The sequence below is a fragment of the Aspergillus piperis genome, assembly GCF_003184755.1.
Source record: "Aspergillus piperis CBS 112811 unplaced genomic scaffold BO85scaffold_20, whole genome shotgun sequence".
NCBI classification, from domain to species: Eukaryota; Fungi; Ascomycota; class Eurotiomycetes; order Eurotiales; family Aspergillaceae; genus Aspergillus; species Aspergillus piperis.
The window spans coordinates 588229-609424 of NW_020291610.1; the positions used below are offsets into that span (position 1 = coordinate 588229).

The following is a 21196-nucleotide window of genomic DNA, read 5'->3' on the forward strand; positions in this document are numbered from 1 at the left end:
ACAAGATGCAGTGGCAATCTGCAGCTATTAGAGCGATCCTCTGGTCAATGAACTCTAAAGCGAGGTTAACAGGCGGACGTCCATCTCGGCCGGGGTCATAGCCGTAATGCCGATGATAAAGCCGTATATCCGACGGAAAGACCTGGGGCTGTCGATAGCTGGATGGGCGTTGATCCGTCGGATGTAGCTGCTGGTCTGGACTCTGATCCCTTGCATGACTTCATTGCAGTACGAGAAACACTACAGCACGTCACCCACCGCCTGATGAGTTGCATCGTAGCTTCGTGAGAATTCATGGCTGTGACGTCACGACTTGTTGAACATTCGTGCCGGCAGAAGATTTACCACTCAGAACTGTCCAGCTGAAGTTTGAGTACCGGTTGTTGCTTTGCAGATGCTATTTATTCCTGTCAGGCGTTGGAATAGTGTGTTAACTATGCTCGGCATGTACAGTTTTTTAGACGGTGAGTGAGATGCCACTCACCTCAGTGGAGGACACCACCACAACAAACCTATAATCTCAGTATTGGCGATCCAACAGCAAGTGCAAAGTGGGACACGCGCGAACCGGGTTTCCGGTCCATGGACAGACATGATGTCGATGATGAAATAAAGTTTTGCGGATCTAGCAAGCTTCCGGGAAAGGCTCTAGTTGCTGCTAGCGAAATAGTTTACCCTTGACGCCCGGTAAGTTCCACAGCTTGCTTCATGGCCATACCGTGAGAATTCTCATCGATAGTATTGCAGTAATCTTTTTGTTTGATTTACTTAGCTAGGTAAAGGGGCACGTCGATACCTTTACTTCTCTGCGCACATCACCATTCTTACATGCAGTAAGCAGCGCAATTAATACCCACAGACCGGTTTATGCGACTATGCGGAATATTTCCTCTGTCGCTCTTGCACCATCATGGTATATTAATGTGGCAAGTGTGCTCTCAACGACCAGTTGGTTGCTTCATAACTCAGCTACGTCTGAATGATAGTCATCGGAAAACGTGCCCAGGAAGAGCCACAGGCATATGTTTTTAGCGCAATCAATCGTAAACTACCAAGCACGAAGGTCCGTCTTTATGAAGTGGATATCCATTTTAGCACAGTCACCACTTTCCCACTTGCGGACTTCTATTGTAAATCGTGACTTGGGCTTAAGAAATATAGCCATATCTCCCTAAAATTGAAACAGGCGCCAACGGTATGCAGAGGGAGAATGAGTCTTTCTCCAATCTCAGGGCTATATGATATTTCCTCGATAAAAATGTATCACTTATACTTTAGTCATCCTAAGTAAGTCAAATACTGGAATATATAAAGCCCAAACCAAAGATCATGGGTAAGAACTCTGAATTAGGTAGGTAACAAGATTAGTATCGGAAAGGGGCTTGCCTTCACTCTGAAAACAAGTTAACTCGATAAGGGGCTTCCCTCGACTGAGACTGCATTGGGACATAGGAAACAGAAAACATCTCAAAGTAATATTGTGCCCTACATCGACGTGCTATTGTAGAAGGATAACCGAGCCACACAATAAAGAGCCGAGTTATCATTATGGTTGGGCTCCACGGCTTGCATTGCCTTGCGTATAATGATAAAATTCGACGAATTGGAAACACAGAGGCATGTCCTGCGGGTGCTGTGCAGGATCTTTTAAACTGAAAGTGACTCATTACTAGGGCCGCTTGTTGACTTGTGTATATTGATATGACGCAGCACTTTACTGTGGATAGCAGTACTACTATTTATTGAGATTCTTTCGAATTTCCGTATATCAAATATCAATCAACATTCATGCTCTACTACCAGCTTGATTACCATCCCATGTCCTACTATCAAGCTGTAGAGGTAATGCTAGATGGATATTCCATGATGTCAGCATCTATTCCAATACCATCGTATCGATCTACTGTTCACATCATTAAACAGAGTTCACTCCAAGCCCTAGACATGACTTCACCTACCAAGATGACAGTAAGGGAACCGCCGATCAGGCATCAATTGAAAATGTCTTCTGGAAGTACTATGGAACTGACTCGGATATATGCAAGGCTTAGAGCTGGCTCCTGTCATTGGCAGCTGTCGTAGGCTACATAAGAGACAAGCCTATGTACATATCCGTTTCTGTGTCTCTGCGTATGCGACCTAAATGAAAAAACATACTGCAGCTTGCATGGCCCAACCAAAATGAGGATCGCAAAATCGAGAATATAACGTCGAAATTCGTTATCGCGCATATGCATATTGACTCAGTTGTCATGGTGCATGGTGCATGCTGCACCATGGACTCACGGATCAATGGACAGCACACGCAGATATCACAGGCATACCGCCACGTAGCCCCACAGAAAAAAACTAGATAGGCAGCATAGATGACTTCGTGCATATCAGATAGGATTGAAAAGAGTGAACTGCCTGATCACAGCTATTCTCAAATTTGAGAATGCTCATACAAACGCTGATTTATATTCCTGAGATATATCAAGATACTGCGCTATGTAATTTAAATCTATCATAATGATCTATATTATCAACATAGAAATTAATAACTTAGGCCTAGCTAAAATCAACGACGTTCTCGCTAAAGGAGGGGTTGAAATATGCATCTAATGCGGGGGATTTGGAGTAGCCCCAAACCAAAGATGTCGGCGGAGAGTTCATTCGCTGATCCTAACAGAAACCCATCCTTATCGGCCCAAATTCACTCCTTCTACTTCTGTGAACTACAACTGGAAGTATAGATACCAGAAGCCCAATAGGTGTGAGTGGAGAATACATCCGGATTGGATAGTGGAAGCTGGGGTTGAGATCCCTTGGAGTCGGCACGGCCCGTTTCAACTTTTGTATTGGTTGGATTTCTCGATGCTTGCATATATCATTCCAGCTGATATGGTGCTATCGGCATTTTGCATAAGTGACGTGTATCGACTGCTTTCTTACGAAATTGTGGGATCATGTTATGATTGCAGCAGAAGCTAGACCCGGAGATGTCGGCGTACTATACCTTGTGTCGGAAGCTGTGCTGTAGGCTGTCGGCCTCCGTGGGGTATGTCGTATGTGAGATCTTCGGTGATTATCTGGAACTTATCATTAGCGGTAGTTGTAGGGAAAGCTCCGTTGATTCGATAAGGCGAATAGAGCCCGTTAGAGAAGGAGAACACGATATTCAGATATTTGCACGGGACGATGATGTATATCCCTCATACAAGCAAATGGAGATAGTACTTGAGGACTGTGCGGGCTAGACGCCTATGCATACCTGCTCTATGAGCTAAGGACCTGTGAACAGCAGAGACTGTGACGCAATTAGCACTTGGTAGTTAGGCATCGGACTATTCGTGTGACTTGATGTGTTGGCTCTAAAGATTCGGATTTGAATTCTTCTCAATCTGGTAATAACAGCGACTGTGGTGCGACATGGAAAAGACATGAAAGCCCCTTCTGCATCTGCTAAACTGGGACCAGAATACAGAAATACGAACCAGATAGCACAGCGAGTATTCTGAGTAACCCGAATATGCCTGAGCCTTCTATCCCTGTGCCTCCTCCGAAGACTCCTTCGAATGGGATTAAGGGAGTCCAGTACATACACCAAAGCGGCGGAGACACTGTGATAGGAGCTAAGACCCAAGTCTGGTTTCAGTCACCGGTAAGACCACATTTTACCTTTGATGTTGGTTCAAAATAACTAATCTGCCATGCCCAGATCAGCCATTGGATTACATCTCTCTGAAAAATCTAGACAGCATCCAACTTATGACCTCTTCTTACGACAATAATGCCCCCAATGCAAGCCGGCCATGGTTTGAAATCTCGATCTTCAGAGACAATGGTCAGGCCCTGGAAGACCAGGCTTTGGAAGGCCAGTTTCCGAACAATCTTCGCTGGATGAGTCATGAAAACAGGTTCAGGATCACAAATTTCGAACATGTATGCAGCCATCACCTCCCTCTCCCCAAGACACAATGAATGCAGCTCATACGTCTTTAAAAAGCACAAAGGAAGAGTCTTCGTCAAACCCAGCGGGATATTCAAATACTTACAGGTGAGCTGTTTGCTGGTATCGGCGGTTTCCCGAAACAATCGTACTGACTTCAACTACAGGAAGGTGATTGTATTCGGGTTCACGTTGCCGCTGATAATGCAGCCTCAGAAACTCATTACAAAGACGGTGTACTGGTATTTGGCTTTGGCGGCGAGGACGGTGTGCAACCAGTCGACGATTTAGTACTCCGTGAAGTGCTGCAAGCTGAACCAAGGGTCCCGGATGCGGCTTCAACCTTTGAGGATATGAGCGACAAAACGACAGATCAGGTGATGATTGAGCTAAGCAACAAAGCAAGGCCAATCTTGGCTAGATCGGATTGGTCAAACCCCGATGAGTTTGTGACACACGCAGAGGTGGCTAGAGAAAAGATGAAGAATGTCCTACTTGTCTTGGATGCTGAAGACCTATCGAATGCGACGGACACGGACCGTCGCCTGTCGTGGGGCCAGACGGTCGAGAATATCTGGAACAATACCATTAAAGTGCCTTGCGACGCAATATGGCAGAAATCTGAAGTAAAGAACGAGGGCGGAGAAAGTACCTTTGGGAACAACTATTTCCACCTTCTCATCCAGCTCGGTTTGGAGGGCGCAATCTACAAGGGCTTCCAAAAAGACGACAAAGAAACTGCCCATCTCATCTACGAGCCAACCAGCGCCAAAGGCAGTTTTCTTCGCTCTTACTCGGATAAAGATATGGAAAATCTCAGAGTCAGTAGTCAAGGATTCCAAGTCAACTTGCTGGATAAAGAAAATCTCGAAATCAAGGGGGGCCTGAAGATTCTCGAAAACCAGGGGCAACAGGTGAAAGAGATGATGAAAAATCCGGGTATAGAACAGGTAATAGTAACGCTAAGGGATGATCTGAAAAGAGAGCTGAGGGGAGATCTTAACGCGAAGGAAAAGCTGAAGGAAAAGCTGAGGGAAAAGCTATGGGAGAACCTGAGGAAGCAGTTGAGGAAAGAGGTGGGAGCCGTCTGGATGAAGGGTCTAAAGTCCTCTCTGCAAGAAGAATCCGCCGCATCCATTGCGATCCTCGGCATAACGCAGATTAGAGACGCAATAATGACTGGTATCAGATGGTCTCGTCGTGGTACCCCTATGATGTTCCCAAAAGGAGAGGCCAAGCAATCCCAGCCCGAGGCCCACCGCTTGAAGCTTGAAACTGACTCTGAACCGGTGTTGGTGTCGGTAGAGCTTAAATTGGAGCTTGCTGAGAGAAATACCAGAGTGCCCTTGGTTCTCAAAAGTCTGCCGTGCTCCCCTCAGAAGGCCGCTGTGGATACGTTGAAACAGGGATTTGAGTGTGCACTGCCATACATGCCCAGTGCCCGGTTCGGCAACTTGATCACGGCTGATCGGGGGGAAGTTGATGGCTTCCGAAAAATTGCCAACAAGGTTCATGAATGGCACCTAGGCAACGATGATTCTAAGCCATTATCCATTGCCGTGTTTGGGCAGCCAGGGTCTGGAAAGTCCTTTGGTGTGAAGGAGGTCATCAAGTCCATACTGGCTGCCAATGGGAAAAGAATCACAGATTTAGAATTCAATCTCTCGCAGTTCCGCAAAGAGGAGCACCTCCGACAGGCATTTGAAGTCATCCGGGGCAAGGCAGTCTCCCAAGAGATGCCTGTTGTATTCTTCGATGAATTTGACTCGACTTTTAACGGCAACGAGCTGGGATGGTTGTCGCACTTCATCGAACCCATCACGCAGGGCAAATACCAGGATGGTGAGGAAATGCGGCCACTGGGACGTGGCATCTACATCTTCATCGGAGGCACCAAGACAAACTATGAGGACTTTTTCTCAGGAGTAACAACTGAGAGGGGAGATGTAGTGGAGACCATCGATTTCGACGCCCCAGAAGCCCAACTCACGACATACCTTGGAGCTCTCCAGCTAGATCCTAGACCAATTTTAGAACCTTTGGTTTTGGATGTCTCCAGTATGTCCCAATACGACGACTTGAAGAAGAAATTCTACAAGATCAGGGACATTGCACTAGAAAAAAAGGTCCCACTGGTCTTCAGAAATTTCGACAGCGATCTTCGCAGCGATTCTGGCACGGAGAAGCTGGGATGGCTGAAATACTTCCTCGCTCCAATGCAAGACGGCGAATTCTTCGACCACGGCAGCCGACATCCCCTCGGGCGCGCCATCTTTGTTTTTGAACAGGGGAAAGAACACTTCAACGGATTTCCTAAAGCAGATTTGGATTCACGCTTATTTCCAGGTGCGAAACTACCTGACTTCGTGAGCAGACTCCGAGGGCAGGTCCAGGCTGGAAGCAACTGCAGGCCTCTCAAGAATATTCTTACTTGGTATTTGGAAAACAACAAGGCAAGCAAACCACTCTCAATTGGCATGTTCCGGAACATCCCTGATCGCAACGATGGAGTCAAGAAAATATTCAAGAGTACTTTGCAAGGACATGTAAACATTCTCGGGCCCAGCCAGTTGGGACCCGAGGACGAGGTCTATTTCCCCATACGACGAGCGATTCTGCTTCGGAGCATGCTTGAAAGGATCTTTGACTTTGACAAAGGAAAACTAATCGACATGGATGATGGTGTCCTCAATGCACTGTTGTTCACCTCCAGCGTCCTGCATGGTGCTCGTTCCCTGGAGTCAATTCTGTCCATGAGCAGGATACTAAAAGGAGTGAAAATCGCGAAGGATGATCTCTGCAAAGAGGATCAGCGCATATTGCATGTGAATAATCCGGATTTCCAGGCATACTTGGAAGGCACGAAGTCCGCCCCGGCTACAACACGCAATGAGCAGCATTATGCTTGGATTGAACGAAAATCAGGTAGATCTTACAAGCGCGAGGTCCAGCATTGAGTTTGAGATCCCCCTTGTGCTATGACGTTCATTGATTTCAGTGTTGGTTCTTACGCAGAATGATTTGGTCACGTTAGTTACTCTTCTTAGCTACAGACTGCCAGCTGAATTTTGAATATACGATCTTGCAATTGAACGGTTCTTTAGGGTTACTTATACCCCCCTTTCCCTAAGCTCAAGCTTCATTAGATACAGCTGCACACTTTTCCATGAAGTAGAACATCCCCATCGACCGCGTGAGCATACCTTTTGAGGGTAATGAAGAGGGAGACTGAAAGCGAAAATATCAGCGTTGTGTTATATACTATTGAAAGGTAAGGTTGTGGTAAGAGATGGTGGTAATAACAAGTTCATTGTTGGAACGGGTTGAATGACATCAACTTGGGTCTCATGTGGTATCTATCAACTAGTCTGTATCATTTCGTGGACCCCTGCATCATGCAGCAGATTGGTCGGATGAGCAATTGCGGTACATAACCTTGGTGGTAGTGTGTCATTTGAGGATATCATTCAATAGCAGTATGCAACAAGTAAACATAAAATGAATAACCCAGGACACCATTGTTAGCTTCAAAGAGCCAAGACTAATAATTCATCACCGGGCCCCCGCCTGGTCCTGGTTTCTCCTCGTAGTGGTTCCCATCATACCCGCCACCATAGTCATCCAGGGACCGATACCCTCCTGGAGGTCCGGCGTCACGGCCACGGCCTCGACCACGGGTGCCACCCCGGTTTTGATGGCCTCTGCCTCGCTGTGATGACCCACGGCCACGCCCGCGGTATGAGCCACCTCGTCGAGGTCCATCATCGTGGTGGTTGCGGTTGTTGCCTCCATACCGCGGGTTATAGTGCGGCCTGCTATGGGGCGGTCCATCCTGAGTTCCATCTGGATACAGGATTTCTTCATCCCGTTCCTGCTGATGGCGCCTCTTGTGGTTTTTATTCAAGAATTGACTCTCCCATTCGCCCTCATTGGGATTCTCTTCCTCAACACGTAGGACAACTTTCTCTCCGACGACCGTCTCGAAAGTCAAGGCCTTGTCGGCAGGGACAGGATGCCAATTCTGGATCTTACCCGCGTCAATCGGACGAGCGCCTTTGCGCACCGCCAGCACTACCACGGGGTGGGGGTTCTCTGTGTAGTATTTCTCTGTGGCTGGCACAGGCGTCAGGCGCGCAGCCCAGACGCGGTTCTCAAAACATGCAGTACCAGTAACCTGCCAGCTCAATTTCTTACCGATGCCACCGACCTTGTCAAGAATGGACCGGGGGGCTGGACGGGGAGTGATTAGTATACTGTTGGCCATGTACTTCAGATCATTGGAATCAGCATGCCCAAATGGCAGCATGGGGTTCAGAATCTGGCGGATTAGCCGACCAGAATCAGCATTGGAGATCAAATATCCAGTGTAGAAAATAGTCCGCTTGATGCGAAGCCGGCCGTAAGGGGATTTGGCGCGGTTGAGCGACGGATTGCGGATAGTAAGGTTATGAGAGTTGATCATCCTCTGCACTTCGGCAGTTTCCATTACAGGGGCAAGGTACATGGATCCTTCGGCGACCTGAATGACTTCAGAGCCGATGGGCCTTCTTCCACTATTAGGTGCCTGGAACCTGCGGTTTAGTTGCTCAAAATAATCCCGGAAAGCTTTCACACTGGCAGAACATCAGAAGTGTGTCATAAGAAAGGTATTAGCGAACACGCACTGCTTCACGCGATCTTCATAAACGCGGATCTCTTCGGCCTGGTCGTAAGTGAGAACAAGATCTTCCAAGAAAGTTTGCTTGAACTCCATAGTAGTGGAGAATCGCTGGCTCCTCGGGCCAACTTCAGGCTTGAGGCAGATGAGATCAAACTCCAGCTTCTTACTATCCACCATACGCCGGACAAGATCGGAGAAATTACTCTCGCCGCGGCCTGTCAGAAGCACCGTGAGGGCGTCTTTCTGCTCCATACTCAGCTTGACCAATTGGACCTGTAACAGGTCAGTTCACTGCCAGCCACGCCAATCACACATCACTTATGCCGCACAATCTGCTCGTTCCACCATCCCTCCCAAGCTCGTGGCTCTTCCTTATCGATACCGTCGCCGGTCGCGGCCAGCAGGTTCGGATCGTGCCACCAGCCTCCGTTCGCGAAGCTCTCGTAGGCCTGCAGAAACCCGATAGTCGGGCCGTTCCATAGCTGTGGGTTTGGAAGAGGACTCAAGAACACTAAACGGCATTAATTGACGCTGTCGTTCGCCGGCACCACGGATCATTCTTACAAGTATTATCAAAGTCGTAGACGTGAATAGATCGGATATGGGATACCGCTGATTTCAAAGAGAAAAACTGTCAGTACAACAATAGTTATCGCGCAAGGCTAGCTTACCTGGCAGCTCTCTGTTGGCTATGGACCATCGCCTTAGGCTTGTGATGGTTCGCGCCGGAGCGCCGTGAGCCTGGACACGCATGGCGGCGGCTGCGTTTTCAGTGACTACAGCCTTCGCAGATCTCATTGTTCATCAATCATAGCAATCAGCAGTGTATCGTTAGTGCATGTCTCTACATAGAAGTAGGACTTTTCTTTGGCTACAGCTTGCGACTGAGGTGAGTTTTGCGGAGATTTCGCCAATGTATGCGGCCGCGAGAGTTGTGATACGGTGGACGCCAGCACCCAGTTTCCCTCCGGCCGAATGGCACGGGATTGTTACACTAACCACACGGATGGCCACAGTAGTCGAAGAAAGGACATCAACAACCTAAAGCTACTGATATGGTATGAAGTTAAAAAAAAAACATAATTATTATCTCATTTAATTAATGCACTGATAGCAAGTCTACCTACATAATTTAAGCTTTCATTTCTAATTATTCTAAGGGACAAGTCTATGGCATATTCTAGACACTGCTGCAGTTACACAGTAGTACACCCGTGGCGATAGAATACTCCGTGGCGTTTAGTAATCCCCAGTGAATACTTGTCTTGCCACACAGGGACTACCGTCTCCCGTACTATTTCTGCCGACAGAAACCACTACATTCTGGCGGTGAAGCCCACAGTAAAGGCGGTAGCGCCAGGAATGACGTCCCAGGCGGTCAGATACGCCGCAATGCGACTGCTCCAACTTATCGCTCCATGACACCCATCAACCCGTCCTCAAGCTTCCAACAAGCGGTCGGGTGTCGATCTCATGTCCGATGATGTCGACCTGCAACAGGAAATCCTCCAGCGAACTCTGCAAGAGGTAGCGCATGATGAAGGCGAGCACGACGCTAACCCGTGCGTGATCTGCCTCGAACCCATCTCCGAAGCCGCCATCGCGGTGCCATGTCGCCATGCGAACTTTGACTTTCTGTGTTTGGTGAGCTGGCTGGAACAGCGTCGCAACTGTCCGCTATGTATGTATCCCCACTGGTCTTCCCCAGAAGCATACTGACTCGATACAGGCAAGAGTGAGATCACATCCGTAAAGTACAACCTCGACCACACCAACGGACCCAAGATCTACCAACTCCCCGCCAGCACAAGCGACACCACAACCACCTCACATCTACCAACACCCTCACACCATCGTCCACCCCGCCGACCCCGTCGTCCGCGCAGCCCCCGTCCCCAACAACAACAACAACAACAACAGTCGTCCACCGACCCCCTCCGCCGCCGACAACACATCTACCGCCATCAGCTCTACTCCCTCCGCGTCGGCTCCAACCGTCTCTCCCAATACCGCGAACTGACGCCGGAGCGCTTCAGCCGCGAAGAAGACCTCGTCTCGCGAGCCCGGAAATGGATCCGTCGGGAACTGCAAGTCTTCGAGTTTCTCAACCCAGAGCCAGAGGACCAACGACAAGGCGGGGGAGGGATTGCACGCCCCGGCCAGCAGAGACTCGAAAGCCGGCGCGGCAATAACGCAGAGTTTCTGTTAGAGTATATCATTGCTATCCTACGGACCGTGGATATCAAGGGTAGTGCGGGGCAGGCGGAGGAACTGTTACGGGATTTTCTCGGTAGGGATAATGCCCGGTTGTTCTTGCATGAGTTGCAGGCTTGGTTGAGGAGTCCGTATGTTTCTCTCGAGGATTGGGATCGGAATGTTCAGTATGAGGATACGGTGGGTGGTGGTGGTAATGCTCGTCCTTCGGACTCGCGGAGGGAGAGGGAGGAGAGGACTGCTACGCCGGTGTATCGGGCTGATAGGGGGCCGAGGTTCCCTGGATCTTCTGGACGGGTGAATAAACCGTCGTATTCTCGGAGAGGGGGTAGATCGTCTCGGGATGCTGTGGCTCAGGCGAGACGGGTGCAATATGCTCGGGATCGGTATGTTCCTGATTGAGTTGTAAAGCTCGAAGTATTCGTGTTGCGTGGTACTATGTACTATGATAGACATATAGACGCCTCGACTTGATATATAGTTTAACTGATATGGTATCTCAACAAGAATTATATACTTATGCTATAGTCATTGCTCATATCATGTCCCGCGCAGACAAGACACCACAGGGACTAACATTGGGTATCCTCTCTCCACTGTAATCTATCAATCCCATCCCCTCCATCTATACTCATCTACCACCTATCTACCTCCTCCCAAACCGCCCCCCGTACCTCCCCTTACTCCCTCGATTCCGCAACTTCAAAGACCGATAATTAGCATGCGCCGCCGGATTCACCTTCCTAGCACGCGGCTGAGTCTGAGTCTTCTCCTTCGTCTTCTCCTTCCTCTTCTTCTCTTTCTCATCATCCACTTCCTGATCGTTCGCCCGCCCCTGCGGTTTATCCGCCTCAATCGCCTCCTTCATTCTCTCTGAGAAACTCTTACTTCTAGCCGGGGGCTTAGATAATGTCTCTTCATCTTCGTCGAAGTCATAGTCGGGATCTAAGTCCGGTTCGGACCCTGAAAAGGAATGGAGTGAATTGGGTTCCTCTTCTTCTTCGTCTATATCGTAGGGTTCAGTTCCGGGGATATTGAGGTGTTGTGTTTCGGGGACTATATCCGCATCCGCATCTGCATCCTGGGTATCTTCCTCATCGTCCGAAGCGGGTAGCTGGGGCTCTGCTTTCGGTTTCGCGGTAACGGGCTTCATGCGCACTTTGCGGGTAGTTCGTTTCTGGCCCTTCTTTTTGAATGGGCGGGATACTTCGGTGGATGGGTATTGTTGTTGGGTTTGGCTATCTGCGACATCCCCTCCTGCTTGTTGCTGTTGCAGTTGTTCGGCCTCGATTTCATGAAGTATGTCCATGTCATTCTGCATTTGCTCTTCTTCCATGTCGCGGAGGCCTTGGACGAGAGCTGAAAGGCCCTTTCCGACGAATTGAGGTCTCTTGCGTACTGCTATGGGGCTTAGGCCGCCGTCGTCTCCGTCGGGGTGGGTGTTGGGGTTGTAGCGGGTTGCTGGTGCGCGGCGGAGGAACGAAGGGGTTTCTTCGGCGTTGGGTCCATGCTGCGGTTCTGTTTCTTTAGATGCTGTGTCGTTGGTTCGAATGTACGCTGGGTACCGGGGGCCTTGGTTTTCGTTTTCCATCATTGCGTAGCGCCATGTTGTGGGCGTTGCGAAGAGGGTGGAAAGCATCCATTTCTTGCCTGATGATGCAGGGGTGCGTGCGCCTCTCGGACTGTCGTCGTCGTCTTCTTCATGTTCGTCTTCTTCGCCTTCTTCGGCGATCGTGTCAAGCTGTTTCTTTCGTCGTGAGGGGGTCTGGACTGCGTTGTCGCGGAGACTGGCTATGCGTGTTGCGGAGGGAGTGGCAGTGCTGCCGCCGGACTCGGAGAGGAGGTCAAAGAGGCCTAGGGCCTTTCCATCGCGCTGTGGGGTCGGACCGATGGCTGTCTTTAGAGGGGATTGATGAGTGCTTGGGCTGAAGAGGCGACGGAGGACAGAGGGGGAGTCGTAGGGATCAACTTCGGAAGGGTGGGAGGTTGCGACGGGGCGGGATTTGGAGGGTGTTTCGAATGCTGCCGCGGCGCCTTTGGAGGCTTTGCGGGGGGTTGATGTGGTGAGGGAAGTCGAAGGGCCGTTTGGAGAGGTGTGTTTGCGTTTCTTGGGTCGTTCTTCTAGTTGGACGGGGATTTTGTCGGTCTTAGTGTTGGATGAGGATGTCTCGAGGGCCTTTAGGCGGGAGTATTCTTTGTATTTTGCGGCTGAATTGAGGGTTAATTGGTGAGTTAGATGATAGATGAGAAGAGCTGAATAGGAAATATGTTGTTCATACCGATTTCAGGGACCTTCTTGATATCGCTTCGTTCGGCCTTTCTCCCTCCATTGGCGTCCGCAAAAGCCCGCTCCCATTCTTTCAGTTCGGCGCGTAGATTGGCGGATTGGGTTGCCATCTCCGGAGCCATGACGGTCGCCATTATTGCATGTTGGTGGCGATAGAAGATGTATATGGGGTAGCAGTAAGAATAGACTGTCTAATAAGTAGAAATGCAGTCTGCAGAGGTGGTTCAAGGGAGTGAGAGCCGTGCGTCAGGAGTAACTGTAGTAATGGCTAATTGCAGCCCCGGCGGTTGGACCGTCGCGTGCGCGAAATCAATTAACGCGGGTAGCACCCGCGTGGAGTGACGTAGCGTGTCTGTCCAATCGGGGTCCTTGACAGAGCGATAGAGTAGCAGTCACTATCATTTGCCGTCGTCTGCATATAGTGGAGATCTTGAGCAGTCTTTAATTGCCAGTTCTATAGTCGGGTGAATATGGAATCGGTTTCTACTGTGTAAGCCACCGCAATCCTTGAGACCAGAGTTGATCTCTCATCTTTACATCTGTATGTAGTACGAAGCATTTATTTTGGAAAATAAGAATCCATTGATCATCGCTCATTAATCTATTAGTGGTAATAGGGTCTAGTGTAGATATATATATATCTCGCTATAGGAAATTTATAGTCTCACCAGCTCGTCAATCCCCGAGCTCTATCAAATCCTCCGCGCAACTGCGTCTCAGGATGTACTACTTTTCCTTCTAAAAGGGTGTACTTGATGAGTCCTTCGCAATGTTCGGGCCTGATTCTGGCCAGCCAGATCATCTGCTGCTCCTCCTTCCGATAGATCAGAACGTTGGCAGAAAACTTGTGACCACCCACGTGGGAAACGAAGAAAATTCCCACACCACCGGGACGCTCGTCGTTTGCATCACGGTAGAGCCCCAGAGGCCGTAAGTGGCGTTCCAGTTCTTTCTTGATTAACGGAGCAGTAATTCCGCAGCGAGCGTCGCGTCGTTTATGGGAGCAGAGCAACACCACGTAGTCGTATTGGCATGGCCGGGGGTTCAGTTTGGACCCTGGATTAGCGGGGATGGCGCCATTCTGGGATAATGGTGCGTCCATAAAACGAGAGATCACTTCATTAACGTCGCTTTGTTTGACGGCATCAATAAAAGTGAACGATGGTAAGAGCAGAACTGTGGTTCCTTGGTTTGTTTCATCGTCGGTTTCTGGGGGTGTCAGATTTGAAGCGGAGATCATGAAGCGCTAGTTTGCGATTAGCAGCGATTTTCAAAGGAGGAGTTGGGGGTAGTAGACATACGCCATGTTTGGATAGATGCGAGGACTCGTCAAAGGCTTGCATTAAAGAACCCTTCTCGTTCTCGACCTTCTCGGTCCAGTCCGATTTCCCCGTTGCGACTAGGACATGGGTGTGGAATTCCTTGATATGACCGTATAGCGGTTTGGTGGTTTCAACCTTCACTTTGGAGGGAAACTGCACGGTGCAGTCGGCGCAATCCCTCTTACAGTCCGGGCCATCCTCTGTCGGATCGACGGTCGGGAAAATGTAGCTGTCGTTGCGGATAAGGCCGCCGCGCGAGAGTAGTGATCGGAACATGGTGATTGTCTCGCTAAACACAGCGTGTGTATTTGTATGTCATACGATCGCAAGACCAGAGATTAAAAGAAAGATAGTTCAAGAGTCAAAAATGATACGCAGGACATCAAAACTCGTCTGCTTTAATCCTTATATCATTCTACGGCCGTAAGATTCGGAGATGGCCTTGGGGCGAATACCCCGAGGCCTATCCCCGACCGGAGGAGATGGACATACGAGCCTGAAGTGCCTGCCAGGCACCCTAATTCTTATGCATAGTCAGACTAGTTACGGAGTCATGGCGTCTGCTGCCTCCGTCCGTTCCCTCCGTTGGCAATCGGTAGTTAAGTACCTCCGTAGTGAAGGGTAACTCTCCAATGAGAGGAGAAAGATTGTCAAAGACGGAAATCCTTCAGCCCACTTCAGGGACCCTTTTTGCCGTGCGTTTCACAAAGTTAGCAGTGATGGCTGTGAGTAGATGGAACCATTACACGAAGCACATGGCTGATCTTCCTTGCTGTCATCTTCAACAATTCCTTCTGCCTATTATACTGCCAAGACCTTAACATCTCTCTTAACTAGTACATTGTTCTATACTGGCATTCAAATTAAGTAGAAATCATTGAACAGCTGGTGGAAATCACACTCATGGGGGGTTTTACTTTCCGACATGGGTCGTTCCCCATCAAGCCTTGTTAAGCTTATAGAAAGTCTAAGAATAAAAATACTAAGAAGAAAAGTGCGCGGGAACCCTTGGAACCCCTACCACTAGGCTGAGACAGGCAAGAAGCCAGAGACCCTCTCATAGTTACTTTAGTAGTATCTAGTTAGTTAGTACCAGATAATAACTAGTTACTTCTTAGTTAATCTGGCTGCTGTCGTGACTCGGATGACTAACACGATGGAGTCCAACGAGGCGCAGTGACTGGTTGATTTGAACCAGTCTGAGTTTGAGGGTCTGTCTGACTGTCTTACCTCGGTCAGGGGGGGTGGGAGAAGGAAGAAGAGAGTTTTTTTTTTTTTCTTCTCATCTTCTTCCCGTCCGATAAATCCCCGCTTAGGGAGTGGCTGCAATCTCAGCAGTCATAATCCATCAAAATCCCACGATTTCCTGACGACACAACAAGGCCATTGGATAAGGTAAAGAGATAACCAACAGGGGATTTGATCTCTGCCTAAATCTCCCTGAACCAATACACGGCACATTCGGAGATCGTTAACATTTCAGGGAAGGGTTGAAACCTGGCCGGGAGAAGCTGCCCGTTTTGGGGAAAAGGGCCGGTGGACCAAACACGTAAGCCCAGCGACTCGCTTCTCTTATCTGAACTGCCGCGGCCGACCGACCGACCGACCGACCGACCGAGTGAGAGTCCATACAGTAAGTGAGCGAGACCAACTGCCACTTGAGTGTGTGTGTGAGAGAGAGAGCTTGGTTGTGTTCGTCCGTCCGAGGACACACAAGACTCTACTACCCCCGAAGACCAAAAGAACAGTCAATATACAACCACTATCAACAGAAGAGGGGCCAACTAACTAACTCTTTCTTCGCAAGTCACTCCCTTCCCCAGCAGTTGTCTCCGATGAGAAAAAGAAAAAGTATCCATTCCGTTCATTATGGCCGACTTTCACCAGCAGCCTTTGGGGGCCGCTGCTGCTGCTGCTGCTGCTGCTCCTCCTTCCGACCATGAACCCCCGCCCGAGCAGCAACGGGTGAGGAAACGTCGCAGACGCACCATGGCATGTATGCAGTGTCGCAGCAGGAAACTACGCTGCGACCGTGAGTATCCTGTATGCAGTCGTTGTCAAAAGAGCAAGACGCCGAATAAATGCACTTATGAGGACGGCTTCCTTTGGCAGCAACCCAATACAGTTGCCTCGCCCGTTTTCTCCGAGCGAGGTCCCACAACCACGGTGCAAATGCCCCCAACTGATCGGGCGACTGCCCACCCTACCCCGGACTCGGGGATAAGCAGTCTCGCATCTCGGTGTCATCCCTCGCATCCCGTTGAGGAAAAACGTGATAAATTTCTGGAAACCGTCTTGGGTGCCCCCAAGGCCGCCGTCAACCAGGAGCCATATGTCAACACCGACCTCCTCCAGCGACCCCGTCACCCTCCCGAATCCCATCATCATTCCACCTCCCACCCCTACCCAGACGATAACGATGACACTCCTGCATCGCCGTCGCAGCAATTGGATGTCTCCCCTCGGATCATGATGCGAGGACGAGAGACAAAGACCCGTTTCAATGGGTCGGGCATTTTTGCCAACCTTATCGCGCAGGTAAACCTTCCCTTGCTTCCTCATCTTTCCCCCCAGCTTGGTATCTATTAGGGGCCCAGTCATGACTTCGTTTTTGGCCGCATGTTTACGTCTATGTAGTTTCCTGACCTGAGGGCCTTTGCGGAAGAGATCCGTCAAGCCAGCCCGCATCTGTCAGCGTTACGGCCTGACCTAATGAGAGTACGGAAAGGCGTCTGGAAGAGAAAGCCTCTGAACGAGCCATTCCCCATGCCCACCACAAGTTCCTTGATCACAATGATCCCGTCACGTGCAGTGGTGGATGAGCTTATCTCCTTGTACTGCACCTACATTGAATCCACCCATCGGATCTTTCACATCCCAACATTCCTCAAGCAACTGGAAGCGTTTTGGCCGCAGCGAGACCAGCCGGATTTGGTCTCGCCGATTTTTGTGGTGCAGCTTCTCCTGGTGCTTTCGTGTGCATGGAATCTCGCCGATTTCCAGACCCTGCAAATGAAGAATGACGGCCATCTGCAATGTTATACGGCCATCGAGTGGGTCATGCATGCCGAGAAGTGGATAGAGAACGCGCATATCAAGCGCCCGGAGCTGACCAGTCTCCGCCTGAATACACTGCTGATCATCGCCCTCAATATTCATGGCATGAAACGCAGCCAAGCTTGGCTTGCGACGGGAACGCTAGTCAAGCAAGCCATGATGGCCGGTTATCACCGGGATCCGACTCGATATAGCCGGATCTCCGTCTTCAACATGGAAATGCGCCGAAGAATATGGACGACGATTTTGGAACTCGATCTACAGGTATCCCTTGAACGAGGCATGCCGCCGTCGGTCCAGGAAGCCGATTATGACACGGCTCCAGCACTCAACATCAATGACGACGAGATCCACGAGGACAGCACCGAGCTTCCGGTGGCTAAGCCGTTGGGTGTAATGACTGACTGCTCGTTCCAAGCGGTCCTCGTACAATCTCTTTCGCTGCGCCTCAAGGCCTGTGCGTTAATGCATTCCCCACATATTAGTTGCCGATACGAAGATATCCTACACTATGACTTCGAGTTGAACCGACACCTTTCTAAGATCCCTACCTGGCCGACTTCAGACGTGGACGACTTCCAAACTGCGCACCGCGGAATCCTTATCCGAGCAATGCTGGAAAACAAAATCGGACATTCCCTGTTATCTATACACACGCCTTTCGCCATTGAAGCGCCCAAGGACTCTCTCTTTACACCGTCCGCCCGGGCTCGTTTAGAAGTGGCGTCAATGATCCTGTCCACACAACGGCGCTTACGCGAAACCTCGCAACAGCTATCCCTCTGTAACATGGGCGACTGGACCATGCAGGCGTACTGCACTATATGCGAGCTCCTCCATCAGGGGCAAATGACCAACGGTAAGCCTAGTCATCCTTATGCCATTGGACTATATGCTGATTCAAACCAGGCGCTTCCACCTTTTTGACCCGAACCCTTCCTGGACTACCCGAATCTCTCATATCCCTGGTGGAGGTGGTTCTTACGTGTCTCGAATCCCGGCTTCTCCTTGTGGTCAAGGGAGCCAAGGAATATTTCTTCATGTCCACGATTGTCGCATTGGTTAAAGTAGGTCTCTGGCCGAGTCAAGCGCAAATTTACAAGCAGGAGGTTGTGGAGAGAGTTATTCTCTTTGCGCAAACCCTGTTTACACGACACGCCAATTGCGCCCATCTAGGCGAATGGGGATTGGGCAACTTCAAGACCAACCAAGTGAGTGTTTCTGTCTACTTTAAAAATTCCAACCTGTACTAATCTGGTTTGCGATAGGTTCCCAGCTTAAATGCAACCCCTGGATTGGCACCTCCGTTTGTTCCCGACGTGAGCATGGCGCACGCGCCGAACTTTGGCATGATGGTAAGTCTGCTTCTTATATGGATATGTGTCACTGGAGCAATGAGCTAATCAGACACAGCAGCCACCGGGAGGAGATTTAGATCCATTCCTCGACGCCTTCGACTGGGGCGACCTAACCGGCTTCACGTTGCAGCAATGATGTAAAAATGCCTCTATATAATCATGACGACTGTATGTAACTGTACCAACACCTCCGTGTACACTCAATCCCTGGAATACTGTAATATGTATTATCATTCTGTATGAACACAACATTTTCTTTATCCTCAGATACGATCGTGAACCCTGACCGATCCTCTATTACCATGACGCCACAACACAACAACCGAACAACGACCAGACACAAACAGGATGTCGATCATTGGATACATATACTTTGTAATTATCGATGTCAATAATAAGTCATTGCACACAAAGGCAGAACCGTCATTCGTCTCCGCGGCAGGGAAAGTGGACCGAGGGATCGACAGCCCGACCGCGATGCAGATCGGATGATATCAGAAGTGGTAAGGATTTTGCCATTGCTGGTCCACACAATGAGGTTCTTGGAGGACAACTTGATTGAGGAGTGAGTAAACAATTGACTTCACAGACAGACGAAGTAGTTCAGATATCGGGTGAGAGTGATTGATCACATGCTTCAAGGGTAAACTGTATTTTACTGTAGACCTTATTGATTGTATTGGTCGCTGCCACTCGGAGCCCAACGACTCAATTGGCCAATAATTTACTGACACCATCCCACAAGAATTGTAAAGTAAAGATGTAAGGAGCGCGAAGATAGTTACCATCGCGGAATTGACTTCAGGCAGTGCTGCGATCCGACCACCAAACCCCGGTTGGCGATGAACTCTCGCATACCCGAAACCACGAACATGAACATTCAGTTACCTTACAAACAAAACACAGGGCTGAAGATGATCTTCAGGAGATTCTGCCCTTCTATTTCTGTTCGAGGGTTCTACTTTCTCTCAGTGGTCCTTTTGTGGCTTTGCATCGCTTTTATTCCCAAGTTGCTCTACCGAGCAAGAGGCTGAGCGTGGGGGCTAATTGCTTAGCATGATCAACGAGCACTACTTATCGCACTAGCTTAACAACTAACATAGACTCGTTCCCCTTACTGTGAACTAAGATGGTTGGTTTTATGTCCCGCCTCAATTCTTATCTACGGACGAACGGCTATCACATGGGTGGGCAGTAAACTGTGAGTGGCTGATGCTCTGTAGTTACACCCCGCTGTGTATATGAAATGCAGGCTGACAGCGCCAGATGCAGCGGGGTTTTCAACGCCTCTCTTGCGGGACCATTTCTCGAAGGTGTCAAGCGGGAAAATGCAGTTTTGATGCGCTGTGGGGGAGGGACATTGACTCTTGCCTGGACTGATATCATGACAGAGGCTGTCACTTTGTCAGACAATGACTTCAGGCAGGATTGAATGTAACATGCAATGCAACAATACAATCATCCCGTCCGAGTAGATCCACACCGCATTGATCCAAGTAAGAACCGAAATCATGAGCAGAAGCAGAATTTTCTAGCGTCATGCACTCAAGGGTTCAAATACGAGATAGAAAGAAAGACTATGTTTTAGGCAGGCATATTACCTTAGCGGCTGTGGTATCCTCCGTTCGATCTATACGGTATTGACGGTATGAAGACCGTCTCAATGCAGGGTCGTGACCAGCTATGGGTGATCCGGATCTGCAGGGTTCTGATCAACTCGGGCAGTTGATTGGCTAGAGGGTAAACATCAGGCGGGTACGGGTAATACAGCCGGTGAGAGCGGTAACGGTATTTCGTGTAAAAGCTTGACTGTGGCCTATTCTTGGAACGATTGCCGTCATGGAGACAATCTAGATTTCTCGCCAATTTTGTCGCTGGTGACGTGCTTCGTGGTTATTCCCCTCTTCTGCTATCTATTTACTACTACTAATAATCTCGCTTTATTAGATAGGAATCCTCGCCATGATGGTCGTTCATTTTCAATCAGATCTCAGGCAGTTAATCTTACTCCCACAGCCTCGTGGGCCAAATCTTAGCGGCCCTTCTGTGCGTCTGCGCTGTCATACAGCTAAGCCTTGTTGGCCCCGTTAGTCCCTTGACTAGCTTCACTTCCGGTCTCTCTCACTGCCAATCATGCTGCTCACGGCACGCTGCCTGGTCTAGCTCTGCGTCCCTATCTGCCTTGTCCTCAATTCCAACACCCTCATCCTTAATGGGGCCGGAGCGATCCGGCCCCATTCCCCTGGATCCTTGTCATTGATATATCCCGATGAGATCCCCTCTGCTGGATGCTGACCCATCATTTCAGTCATTCATGTCAGTTCTGCTCTACTAGTACTACTCTTTTCTGTGAATTTTTGAGGACTA

At 49.5% G+C, this 21196-nt stretch overlaps 8 protein-coding genes across 8 annotated transcripts; 5 read left to right on the forward strand and 3 right to left on the reverse strand.

The window, feature by feature from the left end:
- Positions 1-106: 106 nt before the first annotated feature.
- On the forward strand, positions 107-1408 carry BO85DRAFT_441730 (uncharacterized protein; the record flags this gene model as incomplete). Its single annotated transcript, XM_025658815.1, has 9 exons — positions 107-183; positions 230-284; positions 454-464; positions 671-687; positions 777-833; positions 987-1063; positions 1162-1195; positions 1279-1287; positions 1356-1408. The coding sequence occupies 9 exons, from the start codon at positions 107-109 to the stop codon at positions 1406-1408; spliced, it is 390 nt and encodes a 129-aa protein (XP_025512191.1).
- Positions 1409-3723: 2315 nt separating this feature from the next.
- BO85DRAFT_379811 (uncharacterized protein) lies at positions 3724-6888 on the forward strand (the record flags this gene model as incomplete). The annotated part of the gene is made up of 2 exons (XM_025656356.1): positions 3724-3826; positions 4103-6888. Coding segments are annotated over 2 exons (2889 nt in total), but the record flags the coding sequence as incomplete, so codon positions are not given.
- A 333-nt stretch (positions 6889-7221) lies between these two features.
- Positions 7222-9507, reverse strand: BO85DRAFT_452633 (rRNA 2'-O-methyltransferase fibrillarin-like protein). Its single transcript, XM_025660867.1, has 5 exons — positions 9263-9507; positions 9156-9203; positions 8921-9102; positions 8596-8864; positions 7222-8544 (listed from the first exon to the last, which is right to left on the reverse strand). Exons 1-5 carry the CDS (start codon positions 9387-9389, stop codon positions 7473-7475), a joined length of 1698 nt encoding a protein of 565 aa, XP_025512193.1. The 5' UTR covers positions 9390-9507; the 3' UTR covers positions 7222-7472.
- A 501-nt stretch (positions 9508-10008) lies between these two features.
- BO85DRAFT_523106 (RING finger domain protein) lies at positions 10009-11362 on the forward strand. The gene is made up of 2 exons (XM_025665318.1): positions 10009-10272; positions 10321-11362. The coding sequence occupies exons 1-2, from the start codon at positions 10065-10067 to the stop codon at positions 11205-11207; spliced, it is 1095 nt and encodes a 364-aa protein (XP_025512194.1). The 5' UTR covers positions 10009-10064; the 3' UTR covers positions 11208-11362.
- An 89-nt stretch (positions 11363-11451) lies between these two features.
- Positions 11452-13226, reverse strand: sld2 (the record flags this gene model as incomplete). The annotated part of the gene is made up of 2 exons (XM_025663720.1): positions 11452-13013; positions 13085-13226. 2 exons carry the CDS (start codon positions 13224-13226, stop codon positions 11452-11454), a joined length of 1704 nt encoding a protein of 567 aa, XP_025512195.1.
- Positions 13227-13658: 432 nt separating this feature from the next.
- BO85DRAFT_404596 (sucrase/ferredoxin-like domain-containing protein) lies at positions 13659-15090 on the reverse strand. Its single transcript, XM_025657278.1, has 2 exons — positions 14394-15090; positions 13659-14338 (listed from the first exon to the last, which is right to left on the reverse strand). The coding sequence occupies exons 1-2, from the start codon at positions 14688-14690 to the stop codon at positions 13757-13759; spliced, it is 879 nt and encodes a 292-aa protein (XP_025512196.1). The 5' UTR covers positions 14691-15090; the 3' UTR covers positions 13659-13756.
- A 1074-nt stretch (positions 15091-16164) lies between these two features.
- BO85DRAFT_142341 (putative C6 transcription factor) lies at positions 16165-19144 on the forward strand. The gene is made up of 5 exons (XM_025654081.1): positions 16165-16952; positions 17052-18330; positions 18381-18682; positions 18740-18826; positions 18885-19144. Exons 1-5 carry the CDS (start codon positions 16284-16286, stop codon positions 18963-18965), a joined length of 2418 nt encoding a protein of 805 aa, XP_025512197.1. The 5' UTR covers positions 16165-16283; the 3' UTR covers positions 18966-19144.
- Positions 19145-19664: 520 nt separating this feature from the next.
- BO85DRAFT_452638 (uncharacterized protein) lies at positions 19665-19928 on the forward strand. The gene has a single exon (XM_025660868.1). The coding sequence runs from the start codon at positions 19702-19704 to the stop codon at positions 19861-19863; it is 162 nt and encodes a 53-aa protein (XP_025512198.1). The 5' UTR covers positions 19665-19701; the 3' UTR covers positions 19864-19928.
- The last annotated feature ends 1268 nt before the right edge of the window (positions 19929-21196 follow it).

Coding starts and splice junctions, on each gene's coding strand:
- BO85DRAFT_452638 (XM_025660868.1), top strand. CDS start 19,702: ATGAACATTCAGTTACCTTACAAACAAAACACAGGGCTGAAGATGATC.
- BO85DRAFT_523106 (XM_025665318.1), top strand. CDS start 10,065: ATGTCCGATGATGTCGACCTGCAACAGGAAATCCTCCAGCGAACTCTG. Junction 10,273..10,320: donor GCGTCGCAACTGTCCGCTAT/GTATGTATCCCC, acceptor GACTCGATACAG/GCAAGAGTGAGATCACATCC.
- BO85DRAFT_142341 (XM_025654081.1), top strand. CDS start 16,284: ATGGCCGACTTTCACCAGCAGCCTTTGGGGGCCGCTGCTGCTGCTGCT. Junction 16,953..17,051: donor TTGCCAACCTTATCGCGCAG/GTAAACCTTCCC, acceptor ACGTCTATGTAG/TTTCCTGACCTGAGGGCCTT. Junction 18,683..18,739: donor GCAACTTCAAGACCAACCAA/GTGAGTGTTTCT, acceptor GGTTTGCGATAG/GTTCCCAGCTTAAATGCAAC.
- BO85DRAFT_404596 (XM_025657278.1), bottom strand. CDS start 14,690: ATGTTCCGATCACTACTCTCGCGCGGCGGCCTTATCCGCAACGACAGC. Junction 14,339..14,393: donor CGCATCTATCCAAACATGGC/GTATGTCTACTA, acceptor ATCGCAAACTAG/CGCTTCATGATCTCCGCTTC.
- BO85DRAFT_452633 (XM_025660867.1), bottom strand. CDS start 9,389: ATGAGATCTGCGAAGGCTGTAGTCACTGAAAACGCAGCCGCCGCCATG. Junction 9,204..9,262: donor AGCCAACAGAGAGCTGCCAG/GTAAGCTAGCCT, acceptor CTTTGAAATCAG/CGGTATCCCATATCCGATCT. Junction 8,545..8,595: donor TATGAAGATCGCGTGAAGCA/GTGCGTGTTCGC, acceptor ATGTTCTGCCAG/TGTGAAAGCTTTCCGGGATT.